Source organism: Protopterus annectens, chromosome 4.part0, assembly GCF_019279795.1.
Source record: "Protopterus annectens isolate FY-2018-M chromosome 4.part0, PAN1.0, whole genome shotgun sequence".
In the NCBI taxonomy this organism is placed as follows: Eukaryota; Metazoa; Chordata; order Ceratodontiformes; family Protopteridae; genus Protopterus; species Protopterus annectens.
In genome coordinates this window covers 1,602,743,109-1,602,770,078 of record NC_056733.1, presented here as the reverse complement: position 1 = coordinate 1,602,770,078, position 26,970 = coordinate 1,602,743,109, and the positions used below count along the sequence as shown (strand labels likewise).

At 38.8% G+C, this 26,970-nt stretch overlaps 1 protein-coding gene across 1 annotated transcript in view; it reads right to left on the bottom strand.

Annotated features, from left to right (window-relative positions):
• Positions 1–8,964: 8,964 nt before the first annotated feature.
• The window catches only part of NDST1 (N-deacetylase and N-sulfotransferase 1), a 1,661,305-nt gene continuing 1,643,299 nt past the window's right edge, over positions 8,965–26,970 (bottom strand). The window contains exon 22 of the mRNA XM_044069371.1: positions 8,965–9,568. Coding sequence (XP_043925306.1) covers positions 9,449–9,568 — 120 coding nt within the window. The 3' untranslated portion in view covers positions 8,965–9,448. The remainder of the gene's footprint in view (positions 9,569–26,970) is intronic.

Here is a 26,970-nt window from a genome sequence, read left to right as displayed (position 1 = left end):
GCCTGAGTGGACTGACCCTGCTCTTGAGGCTCAAAATGTATATCCTTGTTTAGTTTTGCAGTACTGATTCCTTCTTAGACTGTATGGGTGGCGTGGTAGCCGCAGACTGCAGAGTTGCTTGAGTGTGCTCAGCAAGCAAAATTCAATTGCTGAAGAGCACTTGTGTCCTAGTAGGAGACTAGTAATTTGATGGAAGAGTAAGATAATCCTTTTTGTACTCTTTGGGTGGAAGTGTCCAGGAGAGCTCCCAGGAATAAAATCTGTTTGGTGGGTCGGAAATAGGATTTTTCCTTGTTGATGGTGAATCCCAGAGAGGTGAGGAGAGCTTGGACAAGTTTAGGTCTTGCAGGAGTTCTTCCCTGCTGTCTGCCTGAATGAGCAGTCATCCAGATAGGAGTAAATTTGAATTATTTTCTGCCTGCAGAAGGCAATGACAGGAGCCACACATTTTGTGAAAACCCTGGGAGCAGCAGATAAGCCACAGGGCAGAGCAGAGAACTGAAAGTGTTGTGAGCCTGCCCTGAAGTGAAGGAACCTTCTGCAGGACTCTCTTATAGGGGTATGTAGGTAGGCATCCTTTAAATCCAGGGTGACTAACCAGGCATTTTGGGTCAGCATCGGCAAGAGTTTTTGTAGCGTAAGCATTTTGAATTTTGGCACTTGCAGTGAAAGGTTTAGTGTGGATAGATCCAGAATAGGGCGCCAAGCGCCCTCTTTTCTGGGTACCACGAATAATCTTGAATAAAACCCTTTTCCGACTTCTTCCTGGGATACAAGCTCCACTGCTCCTTGAGCACAAAGTTTTTGAATTTGTCTTAGAGCTTCTGCCCGCTGATTTGTAGGGATGTCTGGGTACCCTGATAAGGTTGGTCTCTCCTTGAAGGTGAATCTGTAACCTTGGGATATGATTTTTAGAACCCATTGGTCCTTTGTGATGGGTGGCCAGCTGTGTATGAAAAGGGAAAGCCTTCCTCCTAACCTTGGGAGGGTGGGGCAGAGGGGGTTGAGGAGTCTTTGCGAATCCTTAGGGTAGGGATTGGACTTAGAACTCCCTACACTGGGGGTTGTAGAGGTCCATTGTCTGGGCCTCTGCTGGCCTTGCAGTTGCTGCTGGGGGGGGGTATCCCTGCGGTCTTTCCTTTGCATAGGACTTGACTGGGCAGGAAAGGACCAGTGTTTGGTGGGGCAGTACCTCCTGAATCTGGGAGGTTGGACCTGTAGGAAGTCTTTTACTGTCTGCATAGATTTGGCTTTATCCTCCACTTTTTTATCACTTCCTCCGCCTTAGTTCCAAACAAGCAGTCCTTACCTAGTGGGGTGTCTAGCAGTTTTGATTTGAGATGGTCAGGCAGAGGCTACTCTTTCAGCCATGCATGTCTCCTAATGATTGAGCTAGAGGTTTCTAGGGCATCATATCAACAGTGGAGGGAATGCTTTGCAACTTGAGAGCTGGAGTGTAAGAGTTCCCCTAGCTCTCTGGAAATAGGAGTGTCTGGTAAGGAGGCAATTTTTTGTTTTAATAGATACTATGTTGCCGATATTTTAACATATGAAACTGACAGTTTAGAGCTCTAATAGCTAAGGTGGCAGAGGTGTAAACTTCTTTACCCGTTTGTCCAGAGCTCTGCTGTCCTTGTCAGATGGAATAGGGTTTTTGGAGGAACTGGCCTTAAACCCTTTGGGTCCCTGGGTGATAACCTCTGGGTCTGCTGCAGGGTTTCTAAGTAGGTATTTGTGGATATCTGGCACCCTTTAGTACCTGTCTGGCTTTCTAGGTGCTGGAGGCAGTGCATCTGGTGTGAGGCTGGAACATCCCCCACCACATCTAAGATGGGAGGTATGACTAAGGGTCTTGTGCTGGGGAAGATCCAGAAACTCTTAGTCGCTTTTTGGACTGGGGATAATCCTGAGCTTCCCAATGGAAGTGTTGCCTAAGGGTGTGTAAGGTCTCCCCAAAGGATAGGTCCTCAGGGGGGTGCAGATGGGATGGCTGCATCAGAATCTTCAAAGGTGGTAAAGGGCTGTTGCTCATTGTCTGAATCCAAAAAGCCAGATTTTTCAGTATCAGAGTCTGACAGAATCTCTGGGGAAATGTCACTTTTTCTTTTACCTGGGGTAGTCTGGTTACCTCTGATAAGAGTGATAAGATCCTCAGCTATTTTGAGAAGTTGCTGTGACTATGCAGGTTGGAACTGAGGAAGACAGTGGCTAGGAATAGTTTTTTTGGGGGTGGTTCTACTTTTAGGCCTCAGTGTTTCAATAGGCCTGGGTGCGGCTGTAACCCACGGTATGATAGTCGGTCTTTGCCTTGCGTAGGTTATCTGAAAAGCCCCCTCAGAAGCTGGTGCTTGCAGAGCAGCTCTGGACCTAACAGCAGGGCTGACAACTGAAAACTCAGTGGATGTAGTCTGATCTGGCGGTGTACCATACTCAGAATGGGTGCAGAAGTATTGCGCTGAGTATCAGGGGCTGCGTAGGCGCTTGAGTTCCGCTGTGCTACAGGATGCCTTCAGGGCAGAGTCGCCTTAAGGCCTAACTTGATGTGGTCTGTCCCTTTCTTTATCTTTTCTCTTTTTGGGGATATCCACTGATTGGTGACCGATGGACGCCATTTTGTACTGTGAAGGAATGCCTTTAAAATGCTTAGCTACAAATTCTGCTCTACGGTGAATGGTCCTAGCATTAAAGAGCACGCAGAACCGAAAACCAGGGACGTCGTGGTCTGGGCCTAAACAGGTTACACACAGATTATGAAAGTCTCAGTGTGGTATTTGTCTTCCACAGTGGAGACAATTGTTTGCTTTTTAAGACATCGGTTAGTGCAAGAAAAAGGTCCCCAATGGGGTACGTAGCTTTAGTAGTTTTCTACTTAACCCTGGCAGAGGCCGACTGACACACACACAAACTGCTTCTGCTTCGGGCTCCACGGCAAGAAAAACGAATGTAATGACGTCGGTTGCCCTGCTTTACATCACTGATGACCTGACTTCAGTCCCTGGCAACCAGCAGCCGATGCAGGAGGAAAACCTTTACTCTGGTATTCAGGCCAGCTGACTACCACTCAGCAGGGATAACCCACAAGTGATGACTGCAACAGTGAAATACTAAGAACATCTTCCTTGAAGGCCATCTCACTGTGGCAGGGTGGTACATTGGGGAGATACAGTCGTATTGCAGGGGGCTGAAAAAAGGGAATGAAAACTCCTGGAAATGATGTTTAACACCCACTGATTGGAAGTGATGCTTGTCCAGGCTAGTGGGTGAAGGGAAAGATGACCCCTGACTGTCTCCAGGGCAGGGCAGTCGGGCAATGCTTCAGGAGCAGTGAAAGGGCTGCTCAGACGTTTCCAGGAGCCCTGATTTTGTGGACCCTCTCTGCCTCTAGAGCGGTGTCTGCCACTGAATCCTCTCCCCCCGCCTCTAGACCAGGAATCATCAGAAGTGTCCTGGAAGGAAATCTGTGACTGTTGGAACCACATCTTCTCAGCTACTCATTGGGTCTTGGAAAAAGATATCTGAGGAGTAGAATACTTGATCCCAACCACGGACGAGGTCTTCCTTTCCTGCTCACTATGGGTTAAGAGTTTCTGTCACAGAAGGTCCAAAGAAGATGGACCTGTCAAAGGGAGCACTGGTAAAAAATGCTTTCAAGGCCTCCGCAAACCCACACAGTCATAACCAAGCATGCCATCTTATAGCTATGTCAGTACCTGTCGCTCGACAGGTAGCTGCCACTGCATTGGAAATTAACCTCATCGAGGAATTAGTGAGGGATGTCAGAGTAGACAGCTTGGAAGACACCTTCTTGAGGTCTTTCTCTGGCAACAACTCTAAGGGAAGTGGTGAGTTCTTTGACCAAGTCCCTTTGAAGGTGGTTGAAGTGTGCCAGATAATTAATTGCCCTCAGTCCAAAGGCAGTAAGAATATGCTTCCCATGCCGGTCAATCACCCAAGACTCCCTGTTTGGGGGATGGACCACAGAGCTCGGCTCCCCCGGCTCCTTTTTGGTAGCAGCAGCAACCACGATGGCATCGACTGGGACTACTTTGCTCCAAAAGGGTTGGTCCACAGGAGAGCTAAGAAACTTGTCAGCTTGCTTAGGCACTTGATTCCACAGTATCAGGTTCTTCCAGGCCCTGCTGGCGATAAGATCCACCAACTTGTCAAGGGGGGGAGACATCCAGAAATTAGATGGGCCTGTCCTGAATACCTTCAGAAACATGGATTCCTCCTAAGACGGGGGGGGGGTTAGGAAGACCATTAACCCTTTTGCCTCAAGATCTCAAGGATGTCCCCAAAGGAGACATCAGGTGGAGATCTGGAGGACCCATCTACGTCAGACAGGTCCATGTCCTCTGTGAGGGACTCCATGGGAGAGTCCAAGTGCCTCCTCGTGCACTTTCTCTTACAAGGTTCCTCCTCTGTGGGTGACTCAGGGGAGGACTCAAAGATGCAGGGATCCCAGTAGGGGAGGAAACCCCCTGAAGGCTAGAAGGTGAGGGCTGACCCTGAACAGGATAGAAGGCCTCACCACCCAAAGTACAGAGGGGTAGGGTGGATCCGATGGGGTAGGAGATGTTATTCCAGTCCTGGAGAAGGCCCTTTCTACCACTCAGAAGGCCAACGAGCTGGAAGTGGTCCCGTCCCTATTCCCAGACAGCGAGGCCCACGGGAAAGAATTTACAGACCCCAATACAGCACCGTGGCCCCCGGATGATACTGGCCTGGAGCTATCAAGGACAGAGGACCTCAGGGGAACAGATCAGTCAGAAAAGCCCAGACCCACCCCCACCCCCAAGGAGTTGGCACTGACCGGTCTGGCATGGGGCCCATTCTGGTCTGAGGGAGGAGAAACAGAGCAGGCCAAGGACCCTTATGGGGTTGAGAAAAAGGGAATACTCAATATTGTTGAGATCTGACCGCAGGTATCTAGGTCCCAAGATTCTGAAATCCCAGGAGTCTGAAGAGGAGAATGGTGAGTTGGGATTGGAAAGGCTCCCCTAGCCGAGTGGACTGAGGATGCCAGAAGCCCCTGGGCTTTGAGGAAGCTCCTCAGCATCCTGTCCATATCTGAAGGTAACAAACTTCTAGATGATCTGGAGGAAGTGGAGAAGTGGGTAGACTTGGTTGGAGACTCAATTCTGGAAACTGAAGATCTATGTCTGTGATCTGGAATTTGGCTCCGAGATCTAAGAGCTGACTGACACAAATGCCTAGTGGATCCAGGCAAAGCCGTATCCTCAATAACTACAGGTCGATCCGCCTGTTGGATCCAAAGGCTAAGTGGTGGAAGCACTCCGATCAGACAAATTGGTCGGATCCAAGGCTGGTCTGGCCTTAACCTCAGGGCCTTCAATTTAAGGAGGCCCTGGAACCTGTAAAAGAATCCAAAGATCTCGGATCTGAGACAGCCCAGGCTGGAGTCAGATCTGGGGATCTGGAATCAGACTGCCTAGGTTATTTTGATGATTCTCAGAGTTGGAGAGTTAGTCATCCCCCACGAATTATGCAATCTTAGAGTTAGAATATATAATTAGCAGGTGGTGTGCAGTGTGTGTGTGTATATACACACACTTTTAACCTTTGGATTACAGTAAATCAATCAAAATATTAACTATCTCCTCAAGAATACAAACACACACTTTTTATTAACACCAAATAAGCAGTTTCTCCCCTCGAGCAGTTTTTTTTTTGACCACATAAAGTTCTGTACTGTTTAAACATAACCTGCTTGAAAACCACAATGTAAAAAGATTGCCTCATATTTTTCACCCTCTATTAGAGTTACACTCCTCCTCTTTTATGATGTAATATGGATACGAACCTGCTAAGATGCCCTATTCTAAGCTGTTACATTCAAGAATAAGCAGCAATACATTTCCAGCAAATAAATGTTTTTCACAAAAATATCAAAACAGAGGGACCAAAAGGCAATATTAACCCCACACCAGACAAGAGAAAATGGGCCACCTGAGATCAGTTATAAGAAATAAGTAAACACATTTTCTTAAAAAATAAGCTTAAAAGCATTTTTTCCTAAGATACTCAAGTAATTTAAGAAACAACAGTGATGCCCTCATGCCATTCTTTTTTCCCCACTTAACATGATATTAACTCCCACCTCAAAAACACAGTTCATTAGAACAGCTGACACAAAGCAAAGTACAGATAATGCAAAAATTAAACATTTTCACTTCTGGCAACATTTTTGACCTAGAAAATTAGCAAGGTGTTATTAAAATACTGAAAAGAAGATACAAGAAACAGTATACTGTGCTCACAGACTGTGTGTGGCATACTTCACGAAGTGCTGAAGTTGAGATGTCGCTAGCACCACAAGGTTATGAGATGTCTAAGGGGAAGTGATATTAGGAACTAGTTCAACACAAAGGCAAACTCATTTTACACTCTCACAGTAATAATAGTCTCTCTTTATGATGTAACATGGGTACAAGCCTGCTAAGTTGCCCTGTTCTAGGCAGTACATGTTCAAGAATAAGCAACAGTAAATTTTCAGCAGAGAAATGTTTTTTCACAAACATGTCAAAACAGATTGACCAAAAGGCAATATTTCCTTGTATCAAACAAGAAGAAATTGGCTACCTGCGATGAGCTGAAAAAAATAAGGAAATGCGCTTACTTAAAAACAAAAGCTTAAAAGCATTTTTTATGTAAAGCTTGAAGAGGACTGAGAGGGAGATCACCTACAAAAGCTTTACCCCTTTACTTAAGTGATGGAGGCTCAAAATCAGATGATTAAGTTGCTAATAATGTTGCGTTAAGAAAGATGACGGAATGCATCAGAGAACGGGTTCTGTAAGCCTCTGATTTAATTAGAACTCACACAGCTTCTCTGACATTGTGACCATAAAATTCTACCATAACAGTAAAACTTTCAGAATCTGTAATCCACATAAACATAAAACTCAGACTGCAGTTTTCTCAGTAGGATGTTGTCAAATCTTTAAAAATTTGCATCACATGTTCAGCATTCAAATTAATTACACACTTGTGTTTTAAAATATTGTTTAACATCTTCAAAATTAATCAGTCTCGGTCATTGGCATTTACAGCTCTAGCTTTTATAATTAGGAGTTCCAAGCAAAAGACTATCAACTGATTTTTGATTTTAGGTCTCTATATCCAATATTCACTTTCCAGTTAGAAATTGACTTCTCAAAATAAAAACAACTTTGCCTTCCCATGGAGTGGTGTGTTAGTAGGACCAGTCCCTCTAAAGTAGCACATCTCTCTTGGCAAGTCTGCTAAGGTTCCAAGGCATTGTTTTTCAGCATCACCTGAATCAGTACAGCATTTTCTCATGTTAAAATGTTAAAATTCTGCCTTTTTTTAATCTGATAAAAAATCACAGCACATAACCACTGCAGTTAAACCAGTGAAAAAAAAAAGCACAGGTAGAGTGACAGGGCTTCCTAAAGCTTTACCACCGATACAGATACATATAGAGGCCTATAAATTACTTAAATTAACATATAATAAAAGGAAAGCTTGTGTAAAAAGCAACTTGTATATACTTCCCATGTTCTCAAAACCCATCATCTGTTGCTGCAAAAACTGACTATGAAGCAACACCTCGACAGCAGTAATATTGCTGGATACTTCATTTTCATCTTACGGGATCAATGAGCATCATCGTGTTCAAAACATTTTTAAAACATTAAGTAGGTGATATGACGGCAAGAGAGATGCAACATTACTACAAAATTTTTAAACAAGCTCAGAATTAGCAGACATGAATCCCGTTCACATACCTGCAAATCTAAAGTACATATATCTAAGAAGCTTGACAGAAGTATTTGGCCAAATGACACTGATGAAGTATTCCAGGTAGTGGAACAGTGGAAATGATGACATGAATTTGATTAGTGGATTTGGTGCTGAAGGACTTTCAAAGGGGAAAGGAGGCTTGGACGGATGGTGATGGTCAGCTCTCTACTTCTCATGTGGTGGGTGTAGATTTTGTTGGCCTTAAAAGTCTCTGAAGATCCAGGATCTTGCATAATTCACTGGCTAATGATGACACAAAACTGTTTACAGATGTTACAACAGCATCCAAATGTACACTGATGGCAATGCAAATCATATGCGAGTATTGCTGCTACATACAAGACTAACAAACCAAGACAGCGCTGTACTACAATCTCCTTATCTTTCCTCCCTCTAGTCCCAGAGGTAGCAATAAGCACCAAGGATATAAGAAATGAGTAAAACAGACACAGGGACATGGATGATAGCTGCTAAACAGCAAACTCTAGCGGGAGGTGACAAGAAACTGTTGTGTATATGTGGCAGGATACAGTTTTCCAAATATACATAACCATCTGTTATGAGTACTTTTCCACCAGAATACTAGGTATGTGCTGTACCTGGGAACACGTAAATTAATCTTGGATAAAATGAGGAAGGTAGGATCTTCTAACTGGCACAGACTTCAGATACAATGTTGTGTTCTGCATGAAGTCAACACTTCATAATGTCAGTCACTGTGCAAAAAGACCTCTGCTTAAAAGCAAATGCCTTAGATGTCATATTTAATACATAAAAATGTTTATCCTTGAGACAACACCTCATATATGTGTGTATAGAGTAATAATGTAAGGCAAATATTCCTCGGTATAGCATTTAGGGGCAGGCAATGGTAAGCAAGCACACACACACTCACAGACTTGCATCTATATCAACACTTCCTGTCCCATTCAAATTTAAGAATCAAGTAAACTGTTTTCTTTTCTAAGACAGATAACTGTACTATCAGAAGTTCACATTGTGACTTACGTTTTTCAGATATATATATATACAGTAAATATAGTTTTTATATATATATATATATATATATATATATATATATATATATATATATATATATAGATATATATATATATATACAAAATAGTAAAATTAAGTATACATGTTGCATGTTAGACTGAAGAATTACAAAACCCATTTTAGATTAGACACTGTATTCATGAACCTATACACAGGAAATTTGTACAAAAAGAAAAAAAATATATGTCAGTCAACCTGTATGTCATCAACTGCCAGACAGGGTAACAGTTAAAATACTGAAATTTAGTAACAAGTCTTGTAGTTTCTAAATTGTTCTTGCAAAGAATGCACAAGGGCATACTCCTCTGCTGGACCTGAGAGAAGTCAAAAAGACAATTTGTGGTGACTGACTGGCCCGTGTGACAAAGTACTGCTAAAAGAAATAGCAAACAGCAGACTTGAGATCCATCTTGTTTATCAAGTTTTAACACCCAATGTAGAAAGAGTGACAGCCATATTCTAAATCTTGCAATTTGCTGCTTTTCTGGCTCTCCTTCCCATGAAGCAGGCTGTGCTTTCTCTTCTGAATTAAATGACTGGTGCTCAGTTTTCATTGTGCTTCAAAAGACAATCTCTTCGATAGTTTCTCTCCAGTCTCCTGCTACCTTGTGTTCTGCAACTCTTCTCTCAACCAGTTTGGTAAACGCTGACCCATTTTGTACAGTAGTTTGGACAGCTCAATATTATGGTCTCTATAATAGTCTCTAAGAAAAGTTCTTGACTGCAAGAGAAAAACAGAAAAAGAGAAAAGTCTTAGCACATTTTCTTTGCTTTTAAAAGACTAGTAATTATAAGCTGCTTTTCTTGAAACCATTAAGAAATATCCTGCACCAACAAATGATCCACAGCAGTATATGCAAAGTCAAAAAAGCCTAGAATTTTCTACCATAACTTTGGTTTCTATTCTGTTACTGTGCTAACACCTCCAGATATAGTTAGCTTCATAGATGTAACACCCTGCAGCAGCATAAACATACCCCAAGATACTCTACTCACACTCAAATAAGTTAGTGGTTTAATAATATACGTTTCCCCTACATTAAAGACACCATGCAGTTAGGTACAAAGCTGGGATTATGCCTAGTCCAGCTATCCCTTTTGAAGATCATGGGCTGGTTAGCTTTCCACAAGCTAGTTATCTTGACAGAAATGCAGTCCGATATCTTAACCTTCTTAAAGACATTATACTTACAGAAGAACTTACCACAAATGCAGGTCTTTTGAGAGTCTTCAGTAGTAACTAGTGCAGCCACCTACCATTTTTTTCCGGACTATCCAGAAATAAAACCGATTGGTAGTCCAAAAAAACACTGTGCAAAATAATAATCTGTTTCATAAAAAAAAAAAAAAAAAAAAAAAAAAAAAAATTAAATCGTCAGGAAATAAACTTTGCAAATGGAAAAAGAGAGCATTCCTCCTCGCCTCACATGAGAATGACATCAGGATATAAGCAGAATTGGGTGGGGAGAAGGGAGGAGATGGGTGGAGTTATGGGAGATGTGAGTGGTCTGGCCTTGGTCCAGTTCTGGCCACATCAAAAGGTGACAACCCTAGTAGCATCACCACAAGGGCTAATTTGGTGAGTCAGGCACTGTCATCCATGCTGAAAAAACTTTCAGCAGTGATATACTGGGAGGATTATTTCCTCCAATACCCTTACCCACCAAAGAGCACAAGCGTAAGAAAGACGTCTCCCCACACTTTGACCCATTCTTTTTCACACAAATGTCAGTAGACACAGAACAGCTTGCAAAGGAATAACTTCACTACAGACAACAACACAGGATACAAATAAGAGGCAGAAACTTCAACATTATTGATGACCTAATATCTCACAGGCAAATTGTCATTCTGTGCAACTGGGGACTGGAGGTCAGAAACTGAAATAAGCTATTAGGTTGGCCAGAAAAGATGAGATGAAGCAGTTGGCAGTCAGCTATCCTATCCCATGGGAAAGCTAGGACAGAACCTCTACCTGTTTGACCCCTGATGAAGACCGGATGTTTTGACGCCCAGCAGTTCAAGGGAGGGAGTAACAGACATGTTAGCATCATTGTAAATCACTCCTAAAGGACAGGAGCTGTGAACAACCTCTGACAGATTGACGACTCCTGGCTCCTAATCCACAGCTTCCCATATGGTCCTTGCTCCTCTGCTTTAGGCCAAATCCCCTGTAAGCTGTGTATGTGCATGGGGGGGGGCTGACAAAGGATGCATCTATCACTGTTCAGTAAGCAGTGACCAGGGGAGCGGATTGAGTGTGGTAACATAACTACTGGAACAGCAGCAGGGTTGGAGTAGGTAGGGGGATGGGGAGAGACAGAGATGCTTAAAAAAAAAAAAAAAAAAAAAAAAAAAAAAAGGTAGGTTACAGTACATTAGAGTTGCTTGATAGCAGGGAACAAAATAAGCCTATCCAGAAATTCCATCTCCCTCCCTGTCATTCCTACTTCCCCTTTAAACTTTCTCTACCTGTCCTGTGCCCTGCTGAATGCTCCACACATTTTGGGAGTCCTTTCCATGGGTCTTCCACCCTCTCTGTCAAGAAGCACTTTCAAAGTGCTTTGAATGGCGCAGTGGTACAGCAGTTACATTGTCGCCTCACAGCTAGAGGTTCTCTGGTTCAAATCTCGGCAGTTGTGCTTTTTGTGTGGAGTCTTCATGTCCTCCCTGTGTTCATGTGGGTTTCCTCTGGGTGCTCCTGTTTCCTTCCATGTTAGAATGACATGCATCTGGAGTGTTTCTGCCCAGGCCTCCACTGAAAATTGGCTTCATTCCAAGTCTGACATTCCTGGTAAACTAATGTTAAATAAGTAAAGATCCAAGGAGTACTAATTCCTTAACATCTATTAGATGTGCTCCCTCATTCTATCTTTATCCTTCCTGTTCAGAATGACCCATTCATACTCCATGACATGATTCTGTGTAGGGATATCATTCCCCTTCCCCTACACACTTTCTGTACTCAATTTAAAAGAATTCTAGCTCATCTGGTCTCTCATTATTTCCTTCCCCTTCTTTATCGCATATTCTAGTGGCTTCTAGCTCTTCTGGTCTCTCATTATTTCCTTCCCCCTCTTTATCACATATTCTAGTGGCTTCCTCTGGGCATTTTCCAACAGTTTTAAGTCCCTGTTGTTTAGCCTCTAAAGCTGTGTACAGCAGTCAAATGTGTGGTCTCCCCAGGGTCCTACACACTGGCCAAGTTACTTCTTTGCTTCTAGAATTTACCCTCTGATGATATCCTCCCAGCATTTTGTTGTATACTGACATTATCCTCTTAATCTACTTCTATGTTCCAAATTAGGTGTGAGCAACACATCCATTTCAACTTCCTACACTGCAGCCACCAGTTCTACTCCACCTGTGATGATTTACCCCAAGGCTTTGGCCCAAGTGCAGTACTTTGCCTTCATTTGCACTGAATTTCAGCTACCACCTTTATGTCCACATTGAGTGCCTTTACAAAGCTTTCCACAAATGCCCCCCCCCCATTCCCACTGCTTCAACTAATTTTGTCTCATCAGCTAAAAGGTGATACTATCCTTTATTACCTCATGTGTCTTTGATAGACCCACTAAAGAGTACTGGACCCAGGAACAGATACTGTGGTTTTCCATTAGTCAGTTTCCTTACTCATGTTACTGTCAGCATCCGAAGTGTCCTGCTATTTGATCATACAGAAAACTATATCCTCAGTTCTGGACCTAACCCCAAGCCGTCTACGTTTCCTGTCATCCTTTTGTGTGTAGGACAGAGTCAAAAACCTTACTTACTGAAACCACCCCCACCCCCAATTGAGTGCAAGGATAAAGCCCTGACTATAACCCAGACAGTCAGGGTATATGTAGGGATTACTGAAATGGTATTTTTGCTATTCCTGAATGATACCCATTCAAAGTCTGCAGCGAATGTCTCATATTCCTAACCTCTACACCTGCAGGATGTCCTATATTTAGCTTTCATTGGTATTCACACAATCCTGTGAAGTCATATCAGCATTAACATTTTTCTGACTTTTCCTTATGCCCTTATCCACTGCCCTGTGTACTCTGTCCCTGAGTCACTCCCATAGCTTGTTTATTCCCTCAGTAAGCTCTTTCTCCTAACCCACCCCTTTATCTTTTACCTTAGCACTGCATAATCTAGCTTACTAAATTCTACACTATCTTCTTTATTTTTATATTCTATCCTTCCCCCTAATCTAAACCACAGATAATGGTGCCTTAACCTGGATATTTATGACATGTTTTGCACTATTCAGAGCCGCATCCAGAATTACGTCACTTCAGCACTAATAAGCAGAACCCATCGTAACACAAGACTTCTGTTATCTCCTGTTCACTCTCCTCCCTGGAGCTTGGAATCTCCCAGTCTGCTCCTGGTAAATTCACATCTGTCATGAACATTATCCACTTCCTCCTACCAAATTCCTTTACTCTTTCTCCCAGTCTCTCATCCTCCTTCCAGATCTGCCCGGGGAAGGTACACTGTATCAATTTAAATACCTCTCCCCTTCATCTAACTCAAATGCCATAACACATCCTAGGTTCTAACTGTGCCCAGCCCCCTTGCCCAATTCTGTGTGTGGAACTCCTCCTCATCTCTGACCTAACATCTGATGTCCTTCTTTATGCAGACTGCTACTCCATCGTATCTCTCCCTTCTCTATCACTTCTGCACCACCCATATCTAGGCATCTACATGTCCTCACCCTCTCTTGTCACTAGCCCATGGTTTTATGATAACAGTGTCTACTGCCCCTCTTACATCACTGCTTGCAGATCCACCATTTCTCTACATTGCAAAATGATACTTCCCGAGGGGCGTTGCCTGAATGGCTAACTGAAAGCAGCAGTATTTTAGAGCTCCATATAACTAGTTAAATAAGACAGGAAAAAAATTTTTCTTCAAAGTATAAAATCTTATAGATAAATGACTAATTTACACAATTAGAAACTTTGGTGAAGTTTTACAAATAATTTCCTGTCAAAAAGCCTGGAGATATATTTACTTGTTAAAATGAGCAACTCAAAGAATTCTCACCAGGATGCTGCCTTAAAGAAGGAACTACAACAGATGGCATCTACCCAGCAGGAGTTGTCTTTGAAGATGGATGATTTTAAAGAGAACCTGGAAAATCTTAAAACAAGCAGTCAAAAACAGGCCGACACCCTCAAGAAAGTGCTACAACACCAGACAAGGATAACAGGAATATAGGTTTCTCTAAATGACTTGGAAAGCAGACTTAAGGAAGAGGAAACACAGAAAGAACTGCTTCTTAAACAAAACACTTGGTTGGTTAATAAAGTAGATGACTTGGAAAATAGGGAGAGGAGAAATAACATCAGGATTTTCGGATTACCTGAAAACACAGAAGGTGAGGATATTATTTCCTTTTTATCAAGCTGGATCCCTGACTTATTAAATTTAAAAGAAGGACTTTCCTTTGGCATTGAAAGGGCGCACAGAGCTCTTGGGAAACCTGCCACTAACTCAAACTCTCCTCCTAGGTCAGTAATGATCAAACTTCTTTCATACCTGGACAAGGAACTGATTTTAAAATCTGCTTGGAGGAAGGCACCTCTAAAATATAAACAGAGCCTGATAAGATTTGATAACGACTATCCATCTAGAATAATGGAACAAAGGAAAAAAGTGTGGCCAATGATAAAGTTTCTGAAACAAAATAACATCAAGGCACAACTTGCATATCCAGCTAAGATAAGAATACTGTATGCCAACGAGATGAGGACTTTTACTGACTTAGAGGAAGCCTCTTCATTTATTAAAACTAATAATGTGATTACTTTACCAGAAGATATGGACTGGATGTCACCTTCTCTCAAGAGAACAAAAGAAACAAATGTCTGGACAGATGTCAAAAAAAAGAAAAAGACTGATACTGTTCCAGCCAAATCTCTCAAAGCATCTACTATAATATGAATTGTTTTAACATTACTTTAAAGGACCAGTTTTACTGCTTGGAATTTTAAAACAAAGGTAACTAACTACGGGAATCTTTATCTATATTTTTTGAAAACAAATGACACATGAGAGTTTTCACATTACCTCAGGTATGTAAAACAGGGTACTTTTCTTTCACAGAAAGAGGGTTATATAGCACATAAAATATTTATACTGTAAATCAACATACATAGTATACATGTATTTTATCTTAATTTTCTCTTTTCTTTCTCTCTCCTCTCTTTTCTCATTATTTATTTTAACACCTTGTCTCCCTTTCTAAATTCTCTCCTATTTACTATACTAATACAGTCTGTATATATTTAATAAATCACTATCTCTACATAGATAAATAATAGTCTAAAATAATATAGTTTTAAGGTAGACTAATTGGAACAGTGAACTTAATTATTTATTACAATATTTATTAAGATTAATGATAGTCACTGTTATGCTTATTGGGATTGGGGACATGTTCGTGATTAACTCTGAAATGTTCCATTCATGTACACATGTCCTTTGAATTATTTCCTTTTAGTACTAACAAATACATAAAAAAGGAGGGAAAAATGTACTATTGGTTAAGAGAAGTGAAGTTTTCTTCACATTCTATTTGTGTTGCCATAGCAATAGTAAACAATTGCTGCAGTTTCTAAGGACACTGTGAATCTGCGAAGTGCATTTAGCCTCACAGTTAACAAATAAGAAAAAGTAATGTTGTTTAGTTATTAAAATGAAAAACAACCTAAACAAGGTAAAATAAATACATAATAGGATTATTTGTAAATATTTTATGATTTATCCTCATAGGATTACATATTTCTGGAAACACAACTGAAATGTTCCCAAACTACATGTGCACTGAAATGCAGATGTAGTAGGGTTTAACATAGCGAGACAGCCTTAAAAAAAGCAATGGAGAAAGGAAGATCTCCGTTGCTTTTTTTAAAGCTATCTCGCTATGTTAAACTCCTTCAACATAGCGAGACAGTTTCTAAAAACAACGGATATCTTACGTTCTCCGTTGCTGTAAAAAAAAAGACTTATACTAATGGAAAAAGTCTGTGCGACCAGACCTCTTTCCATTAGTATAAGTCTGATTTGCAACGTGCACGCTGACTAATCAGCGTGCACGTTTTGGAATATTAATGGGGGTCGTTGTATAATTGCAGTTACCTCACACACTGTACAAACTCACTTGGTAACTGATAGCTATTCATTTAAAATATCAGTTTAAATATTAAATGTGCCCTTGAAATGCTACTGACATTTTGACAAAATATAATCTGAACTGTAAAATGAATGACTTGAAAGAAGTGTAATGCATAGATTTCAAATACAGTTCTTGACACTACAGTAAAAGTAAAAACATATTCACAAGGAAGTATTGAAATGTTTTAGTCTTCCAGTTAAAATAGCTTACTGTCAACATTTTACGATATCAAAGTTTGAAGAGCTAGGAAATTACTATTCTTTGTCTTTATAATGATTATTAGACAGATATAAGACTGCTTAGTTTAATGAATTGTGACATATGTTTATGAGGAAAAGTGGATTCAATTACTCACATTGGACTACACATTCCTGGAACTCAACTGAAATGTCCCCAAATTACTTGTGAATTGAAATGAAACTGCCTGATTAATAAGCATAATTTACTTTAACAACCTGAATCCATAAGCTATCTGCTCTATATATGCTACATTATACATGTCACTTGCATATGACAGTCTCTAGAGCACACGGAAAAATACATATTTTTGCAACAAGCTATATTTGCACTAATCATACATTCTAAATTAACTCAATTGGCAACTGACAAGTTATTTGAAACATCAGTCTAAATATTAATTGTGCCCTTGAAATATTGTTGCTGTTTTGACAAAACAAAACCTGAATTGAAAAAGGAATGATTTGAAGAACTGTTGTACAGATTTCAAAGACAGCTATTGACAGTACAATATAAGTAGAGATGTATACATGCAAGGGAAAATTGAAATGTTTTAAACTTTTAGTTAAAATAGCTTATTAACTTTTTACTTTATCAGAAAATGCAAAGAGCTAGGAAATTATTTCTAATTTGTCTTCATAATGTTTACTAGTGATGTTAGTCACTGACTTGTTTAATGGATTGCGAGTCATGTACAAGACGTACTACTGAATGTTATTTCTGTTTACCTGTGTTTGCTGAATTTCTTTTATTAGTACTGATTTAAAACCAGGGAAAGAAAGGGAAGGGAAATCTCTGCTTTTGGTCAAGGGAAGACAGCCTTATGAGTATTCTAACTGCCCCGAGAACTCTCTAAGATGCTCTAAATACTATCTGATTCATACTTACCTAAGGTAAGTCTTGATTACCATATAGGTACCTTCACATTCATTCTACACATGATATGATTACCCATTCTGGAAGCAGGAGGTGCCCTATGCAGGATGGGAATTGTCAGGATGATCATAGTTCATTCTTAGACTCTGCTATGTAAATGTAAAAGCACTGCACACTAGCATGTAGGGCGCCTCTCCTCAGAGTCAGGATACTACTGATAAGCCATGTCTTTTCATAAGTGCAAGTTGAAGTTGGTGAGCTGAAGAGTGGGAAAGTAAAGGAAGACCGTAACCTTCAGTAAATTCATATTTCATTGGTAATCACTCATTGTCTACTGTACAGTCCTTTTAGTCAAATTATTTTAGTAATAATCTATTTGTTGTTGGCTTATTTAGTGTATGCTCCTCTGTTGCATTTAATTTATCCAAAATGACATATCTGACATGTTTGGGATCTCTCAAGGGCAACTAAATATTGGATATTTTCTAAGTCAACATAATAATTGTTTACACTACTAACATTCCATCTTGACATATAAAACACTATACAACAATAATAGAATAAAACAGAATTTCATATTTCTTAAGAAAAATCCCCATATAATAATTTAACATATGGAGCTCAGTTGATATTGTTGGTTAAAGGTATGAGTGATAATTCATTAGATCTATCTTTATCTACTGGATTAGGAATGACTTTCATTCCATGTTTAATGGGGAATTCATATTTACTTGTAATTGATACTTTAAAATTAATGTTTTATAGAAGTACTTTATAAAGCCTGATCAGAATTTTATACTACTTATATTTAAAGAGGAAAGAACATTAAATTACACTCCCAAGTTGACACACACAAAAATAACATCCAATGTTATCAGAGAATATGGTATAACTACTATAATTAAAATAATAAAAAAAGCAAAAAGTTTCTTCCAACAATAACTTGAAATGGATTTAACATTATCATTAAATACCAATGGCTTAAATAATGCAAATAAAAGATCAAACTTACTAAAATATTTAAATCTAAATAAGGCACAAGTAGTATTTCTCCAGGAAATGCATTTTAAGACCAATGATAGCTTTATTTGGAACCCTAAGGACTATACAGTTTTAGCTCAATCCTCTTATAGAACAAAGACAAAAGGAGTATCAATTCTCTGGAAGAAAAACATAATCACTCCAAAAGTTATTTATAAATATGAAGACAAAAAAGGTCTACTAGCATTTGTTATAATTAAATTATATTGGTTCCCAGGAACTGGAGCAGGAACGGTTAAAAAACACCTAGATTTTATTTCCAACAATTATAAAGGAAATCTTATACTGGGAGGAGACTAATTGTACTATTTCAAAATCCTTAAAAAATGGATTGATTCATTTCATTTAATTGACACTTTTAAAGTAAAAGATGATAAATCCTTATTATTTTCCCATAAAGACCATAGATTTGGAACACAAACCAGAACAGACAAATTATTTGTAGTTCAAGATTTACAAACAAAAATCCTCAACTTCTCAATAGTTCCATGCCCCTTCTCATATCATGACTCTCTGATGATGAACCTCCAGAGTTTAAACCTTTAATCCTCTCAACTAGAATTCCATCATATATCACGAAAATTAAAGATTTCAGACCCTGGATGTTGTCAGAACTACAATTATTTCTTGAAATTAATAATACAACATAAATCAGTAGAGTCATGGTTTGGGACTCAATAAAAGCATATTTATTTGGTAATACCCTTAGCTGGTACAAAAAGAAAGCTAGAGAGTGGGAATCTGAATCATTAGACTTGCAAACCAGACTCTTGACAGCAAAATCTAAAAAAAAAAACAGACTTGTCCAGAAGTCAAAAAAGAAATAGAGGAATTAAATAAAAAATTTAATGACATTCTAACACACACAACTTGTCTAGCCTTGGAAAAATTAAAAATAAACTCATTAGCCACCTCCCCCAGATATCTACATAACTTATCTACAAGAATTAAAATACAATCTAAAGCAAATAACAATAGTAGTATATATCATGAAAAGAAATTTAAAAAAGTATCAGATATAGGAGACATCCTTGAAGCATTTCAGTTCCATTATATGGAACACTTCAAAAAAGAAGATTTAGATACCATCCAAATAAACTTAGATACAAACCTTATCAATATAAAAAAAAATCCCGAAAACTTAAAACTAGACCTACAAAAACCTATATCCTACAAAGAAATTGTTGCCAAGATAAAAGAAAGTAAATCTAACAAAGCTCCAGGGATAGATGGTATAATTACGGAAATTTACAAACACTTCCCTTCAACAGTAATCTCCCTTTTTCATAAAACTTTGCTAGAAGTCCAGTCAGAAGCAAAAATACCACCCTCATGGAAATATTCTCTCATAACACCAATTCTAAAAGATAATAAACCATCAGACCTTTGCATCTCATACAGACCTACATCATTACTGAATAATGATTCCAAAATATTCATGTCAATACTAGCTAACAGAATGAAAATCCCACTTTCAAAAAACAATAATGATCAAACTGGATTTTTATATAACAGGCACACACATAATATTAAAAGGATACTTACTCTTACAGACTATGGGAATAAAGAAGATAGACAAACACTTGTAATTGGACTAGACATAGAAAAAGCCTTTGATTCCCTCAACTGGGAATATCTATTTAAATCTTTAGCATTATTCGAATTTCCTCCTTACTTCATCTCATTACTAAAAGCGTATATATTAATAACTTAGCCTACATTAAATTAGGTCCTTTCACCTCAGAATCTATCCATATAACAACAAGGATGCCCCCTTTCTCCTATTTTATTTGCTTTGGCTTTAGAAGTACTTGCAGAAATAATACACAATAATCCAAGAATAAAAGGAATAGAAGTATATGACCAGTACATATCTAAAATAATGCTTTTTGCTGATGACAGTTCATTAACCCTATCAAACTGCAGAGAGTCATTAGGAGAGCTAGAAGAAGTAATGGAGAAATTTCATAAGATTTCAGGTCTACACTAATAGATCAAAATCAAAATTTCTATTTTTAAATAAGAAAAAAAGAACTACAAGTTACAGATAAATCCATCATAGGAAAACAAGAACTTACGCTAAATTATTAAGGAATAGTGTTATGCAAAAATATAAATAAAACAATATTAATAAATTATAAAAACACTGAAACAAAAATATATATAGAAAAGTGGAACAAAATTATATTAACTTTTGAAGACAGATTGCAATTAATAAAAATGGTCTTATTGCCAAAAATACTATATGTAGCATTAGAAATACAGTTAATTCCTGAAAGATGCGGTCTTAAAGAAATAAACTCATGTTTAAAAAACTTTTTATGGTATCCCAAAAAGAACAGAGTTGCTCTAACTCATCACATTTGACTCTGGAAACAAGGAGGATTGAACTTCCCAGAAACAGAAACATATACAAAAGCATCTGTGCTTAAAACTACAATAGACTGGATAAACCCAAATTATTTTGCCAACTTGAAAGAATTAACAACGGCTATATTAACAAATGAATTTAATCTGTTAAAAAATATTTTAATAGTAGACAAATCAAACAAACCCTGGTACATACTATGCATAAGTATACAATATAACAAAACCTTCTAAAACAACACTGATTAATCATTACATCAATTCCTTTAGGAAACTTATCAATGCTAGCATAGATCTAAAACTATGGTTTGACATTTTAACCCCATTTACCATCACTAAGAACTTTTCTCACAAAATATACAGGGAAGCAATAACCTCCTGGGAACAAAATGGATTCTTATGCTGGTTTCAATGTGTATATAAATTAAATGTTTTAGATATATGATAAAAATTGCTTACAATATTCCAACACAGGACTGGTTAACCTTACAAAGCATTCTAATATACACTCAAGATTTATGCAGATTAATTAATAATTCCTCATTTAAAGATATTCCAAATCTAATACATTTTCTGTATGAATTTGTATATAATAGTTGTGAAAAGAAAAATTCCATTTTAAATCTATATAAAGAGTTAATAACATATAAAACAATTCCCAAACCATCATACTGGCAGTTCTTAACAAAAGGTCAGTCATTGCAGTTAACAGAAGAAATTAAAACTAACATCTTACTATCAGTTAAATACACCTCTAACACACAGTGCTGGAAAATATTTAACTGGAAATACTTACATAGAGCATTTTTTAACACAAGATATAATTAAAAAGATCAGTACTACTACAAATGGTTTGATCAGTACTACTACAAATGGTTTGATCAGCACTACTACAAATGGTTTGATCAGTACTACTACAAATGGTTTGATCAGCACTACTACAAATGGTTTGATCAGTACTACTACAAATGGTTTGATCAGCACTACTACAAATGGTTTGATCAGTGCTACTACAAATGGTTTGATCAGTGCTACTACAAATGGTTTGATCAGTACTACTACAAATGGTTTGATCAGTGCTACTACAAATGGTTTGATCAGCGCTACTACAAATGGTTTGATCAGCACTACTACAAATGGTTTGATCAGCACTACTACAAATGGTTTGATCAGTACTACTACAAATGTTTTTTGCTTGAGGTGTGAAAAGTCAAAGCAGACTGGATTCATATTTTTTATGAATGTAACAAAATGAAATCATACTGGAATGGAATCAATCATTTTTTACAAGCTTTAATGAATCCTTTACTGTAACTAAAGTATTGATAATTCTAAATGTAAATGAAGGTCCCTACTTGAATAAGACAAATATGTATTTGTTATGGACAATACTTGTTATATCTAGGAAATGCATAACCAGAAGGTGGAATTCAAATACACCCCCAACCTTGGAAGAATTCTACACTTTACTGAAGACAACTGCATCGATGGAAATAAAAATCAAAGAACTACAAATCTATCCCAGGCCATTAACCCTTGGAAGAAAGTTATATCTTTGTTGGACACATTGCAATAATCGATATTGTATCTCTGATAAATGATCTGTTAATTCTATATTTAATAACATACAGTGTATATAATTGAAAGTCAGGCTATTGTAAATATTGTATATAGTTGTTTAAAATTATATTTAACAATAGTATGTAAATGTTATTTTAATTGAAAATAAAAAAAAAAAAATATTTGAGGGAAAAAATATTATACTTCCCAGCCATATTCCAAGCTAGCTTTGGTCATTCCTCTGCAACTATTTGCATCTGTTTTAACTGTGACAGCCTGACGTGGCCGTGCAAGACCCCTTTCTAGCATATTTCCAAGTCTCAGTAAACAAAACATTTACAGCAAAAATAGAAGTAATGCAAAATAACATAAGAAATACACAGAAAACAATTTAACAAAGTCATCTGCTTATATAACATTCTTTCCCCACTCCCATCCACGTTTAAAGACATGATCATTGAAACATGCCTTGCCAAACCAGCATTATGCACTACTTTACCTTCTTGACTACAATGAAGTATGTCCCCTGCATAGAGATGGTGGTCTCTTTGCTAAGTCCTTCCCAACTTCCCCCACCTTCACATCAATTCCAAGTCCTTTGCCTTTAATCCACTGTCACAGCCACTTCCTAATCCTCTCTTCCTACAGTGTACTGCCTATACACATGCATGAAACATTTCTCCAAATAACTCTCCTAAAATCCTGCTGCCACCTCCGTAAACATATAGACTACTACCTCATCTGTCTCCTCTGAGAGATCACTGTACTGGCACACACCACAACATGCATCCTCCCTAATCCCTTGGTAATCATTTTGCTCACTACCTACTACATGTTACTGAGTTCAAGCTGCAAGACAGGCAGGTTTCTGTGGTATCAAGTTTCAACTTTCTCACCTACATAGACATTTAATGTTCTTTGCAACTCAGTCTCCAATCACCAAAATCCTCTTCTCTGTCCTTGCACAGGCTTCCACCTCCTTCCCTTCACATCCCATGCCACAGCTCTCATATATGTAACCTTTCCCGTGTACCTCACCCCCCCTAGTCCCTGTCACTGCTCCTGTTGGCTGCCTCCCCATCTCTGTGCTGCAGCTACTAATTTCCCTATCCCTTTTATGTTCTTCTGACAAGTTCTCTCCTCTCGCCACTCTTCTGTCCCATTTTCCTTCCATCTCCCCATATGGCTGAAATGTTCCTCTTAGATATCTTTGGTACTGATCCCCTTGTAATGTTAACTTCTATGTGGCCACATATGGCTTTATCAACCATTTATCAGCTGTCACTGCTCTTTGCACTTGTCCTTCTATCCTGGCTTTTTTCTTCTTGCTCCCCTTTCCATGGCTCCATCTCCTTTCCAGTTTCTGCCTTCATATTACTCTGGCAGCATCTCACTTTCTTGAACTCTTCTGACTTTCTATTCCCATGTACTCTGTTCCCTTGCCTTTCACTCCAATCTTTTCCCCACCCCACTCTGTCTGTGCCTCCAGCACCACTTTATTCTTTCTTAACTAGCCAGTCCACTATCACCTTTGGTGTCCAAAAAAACTCTCCCATTCTGCAAAGTTTCTACACCATGTGCCATTTCAGTGGTCCCCAAGCAAAGTATACATTTGCACATTTCATCCTGGGCATCTCAGAAATCATCCTCTTCCTGAGCATCTCAAAAATCGTTCTCCCACTCTTCCTATACAGTCTGTGACATTTGTTTCCTTTCCAGTCTTGGATCATTCATTTTTTTTCTCTCTATTTTATTTTATGTAGAGGTGTCTTTGTAACCTAGCTAGGCTTTTCTGTCTCAAGTTTTAGACTTGACTTGCAAAACACATGCCAGATATGTGAAAAAGTGAAAGATAATTAAAACTAGAGAAGACAGGTTAACAACTAGTTTAACCTAAAATTCTTTATGCAGGAACAAAAGATCAACCAAGCCTACTATATTGTTCTGATGAAGCAATTTCACACATTTTTTTCATAAGCACCTAGTACTATTCAGAAAGTAGAAAGACTCTCAAAGACATAGAACTTTCAAAAACAATCAATTCATACTTGGTTATAGTCAAATCGTAGACAAATCAAGAATTAATGTTTTTGCTTTACCTCAATTCACTTTTGCTTATAGTCATATAAAAGATAAATCAAGAATGAATGAATCAATGAATGTTTTTCTCTTACTCTACCTAAAGAAAAATGCAAGAGAGAGAGGCTTGAACAAGATACCTTGTTTCAGTGTCTCACACCAATTATTAATCACATCATATACCAAGTATAAATTAAATCAAATAAATTTATTAATTCTACCAACCTGGAAAAAAATATACAATGAAAAATAAAAAGCAGTTCTTTACATTTGCATCATTCAGACCTAAACCTGCAGAGTAATAGTAGCAGCACCTGTCAACACAATACATTCCTTTCCCACTTTTGGAACAGACTTCAACAGTATGTCAAGCAAAGTAACTCCCTGATTATCTTCAAAGCCAGCCTTGACTGGATGGGTAACTGCACATTCATAACTGGTATTAGTGCACATGAAGTTCTGTTCAGAAGGAACAAGTCTACTCTTGTTACTACAAGGGTAATAATGTGATTAAGCTTCTCAATGGCTCTCCAGCCAACAACTTGACATCAACATATGAAACTATAAACGACTAAACAAAAATCCAGAACGGTTCCATGCTAATCTGTCTTAAATCTGTGACTGACTGTTGTACATCAAGTATACATCAGGACTAAGATAAGCAAAATTCACTGACTATGAACTGACCCTCAGTTGTAAATAGCTATACAACAAACCAACAATCTAATCTCCTACACTATCAACATAGAAATAAGTGCCCAACAAACTCAAATGTCAACAGATTTAGCCTAATAAAAATGCATTAAGTAAAAATGTATCTCGACTCAAGATGAAGTTTTAGACGAGCTGCTAAAACTAGTGATCTTGGGAGAAAAATAAAAGACTGCACTTAATGACTAATATTAGATTTATAGCCTTCTTTTACTTCAGAAAATGTTTAATTCACATTCACTTATTCTTTCAAGTTTTCAAGTTAAAGTGTTCCCAAATATCCCAGTTTATTTCTGGATTTGTTCCTGATTCATGAGAAAAGAGGTTGAGAGCTAGTTTGCTCTGCTCTCTTCCACACTAGAGGTTATGCAAGGCAGAGTATACAGTTTTGCCAAAGCGATCTGATCATGAAGAAAAGGGCGGTACTGCACATTACAGAACCAAGTGCTCTAGTGAGCAAGAGGTCACATTTTTACTATAAAGACAGTACAGTTTTGTATCTACCATAAATGTAGATGTTTGAGTGTATACCCTGCTGCAGTCATCACACTTGGGTTATCCTGCCATCAGGCAGTCTCGCAGTTGGCCCGAATTCCAAAGTCTTGGTCCGGCACCGGTTGCTGTCGCTTCTTCCCTGACGTCAGTGTGCCAGGGGTATATGAGCCATCCAACGCCATTTTCTTCAGTTTTTCTTGCTCCAGATGTCAGGTGCCCCCAATAGGTAGGCAAAATATATATATATATATATATATATATATATATATATATATATATATATATATATATATATATATATATAAGGCACAAGCAAATACACCACAGAGGTAGCATAGGATAGAGTGGTAGAGATAAGTTCAGCTAGTTCAGAGGGGGTGGAGGGAGGGTAACCTGGACTGCAGCAGGGTATACACTCGAACATCTACATTTATGGTAGGTACAAAACTGCACTATGTTCATCGTGTTACCCTGCTGCAGTCATCACACTTGGGTAGAATCCCAAAGCTAAGGATGGGAGGTGGAGTCAAACAGGGTTAGAGGAGGCTAGAAGGCCCTGCAAAACTGCAGTGGCAAAGCCAGCTCTAGTCTTAAGAGTATAGTGGTAAGTGATAGTGTTTGGTGAAGGTGTGTACTGAACTCCAAGTTGCAGCTTCCAGAATATCCTTGGTAAGCACCCCCCTGAGGAGGGCTGTAGATGTAGCTGCTGCCCTGGTGGAGTGGGGCCTAATGCTAGCAGGAATTGGTTTTCCATGGTGGGTGTAGCAAAAATGTATGCAATGTCCTATCCATTTGGAAATGGTCTGTTTTGAGATAGCCTTTCCTTGTGATGCTGCAGCATAGGATACAAAAAGCTGGTCAGATTTTCTGAAAACCTTAGTTTTATCCAAGTAGTAACGTAGCTGCCTGTGAATGTCCAAGGAATGCAGGAGTCATTCTCCTTTGTTCTGCGGGTTTGGAAAGAAGGTGGGTAAATGGATGGTTTGATTTAGAGTCACACTGGATACCACCTTAGGCATAAAGGAGGGGTTAGTTCGTAGAGAAACTCTGTCTTGATGAAAAATGAAAGGCTCTACCGCCATAAGAGCCTGAAGTTCTGAGACTCTTCTGACTGAAGTAATTGCTAGCAGCAGGGCAGTCTTCCATGATACAAACTTTAAGTCAGCTGAGAAAGCTGGCTCAAAAGGAGGTAGCGTAAGTTTTTCTAGAACAAAATTGAGGTCCCAAGTTGGTGTTGGTGCTCCCCTGGGAGGCTTAATGTTTTTGGCCCCTCTGAGAAACTGCCTTAGAAGTGGATGTGAAAATAAGGGAGGATCCTTGTTGTAGTGAGCTGAAATAGCTGAGGCATGGATTTTAATAGATGAAAAAGAAAGTCCTTTGTGTAACATCTCAGTTAAATATTGTAGAATCTGAGGTATGTCCGGCAGAAGGGTATTTTGGCCTTTAGCTTGGTTCCAGGTGCAAAACCTTTTCCATTTGTCTGAGTAGGCTTTCCTGGTGCTGGGCCTCCTGGCCTCCAGAATAACATCCATAACAGCTTGTGAAAGAGGAGCTGGCTGGTTGCTTAGGAGATTTGC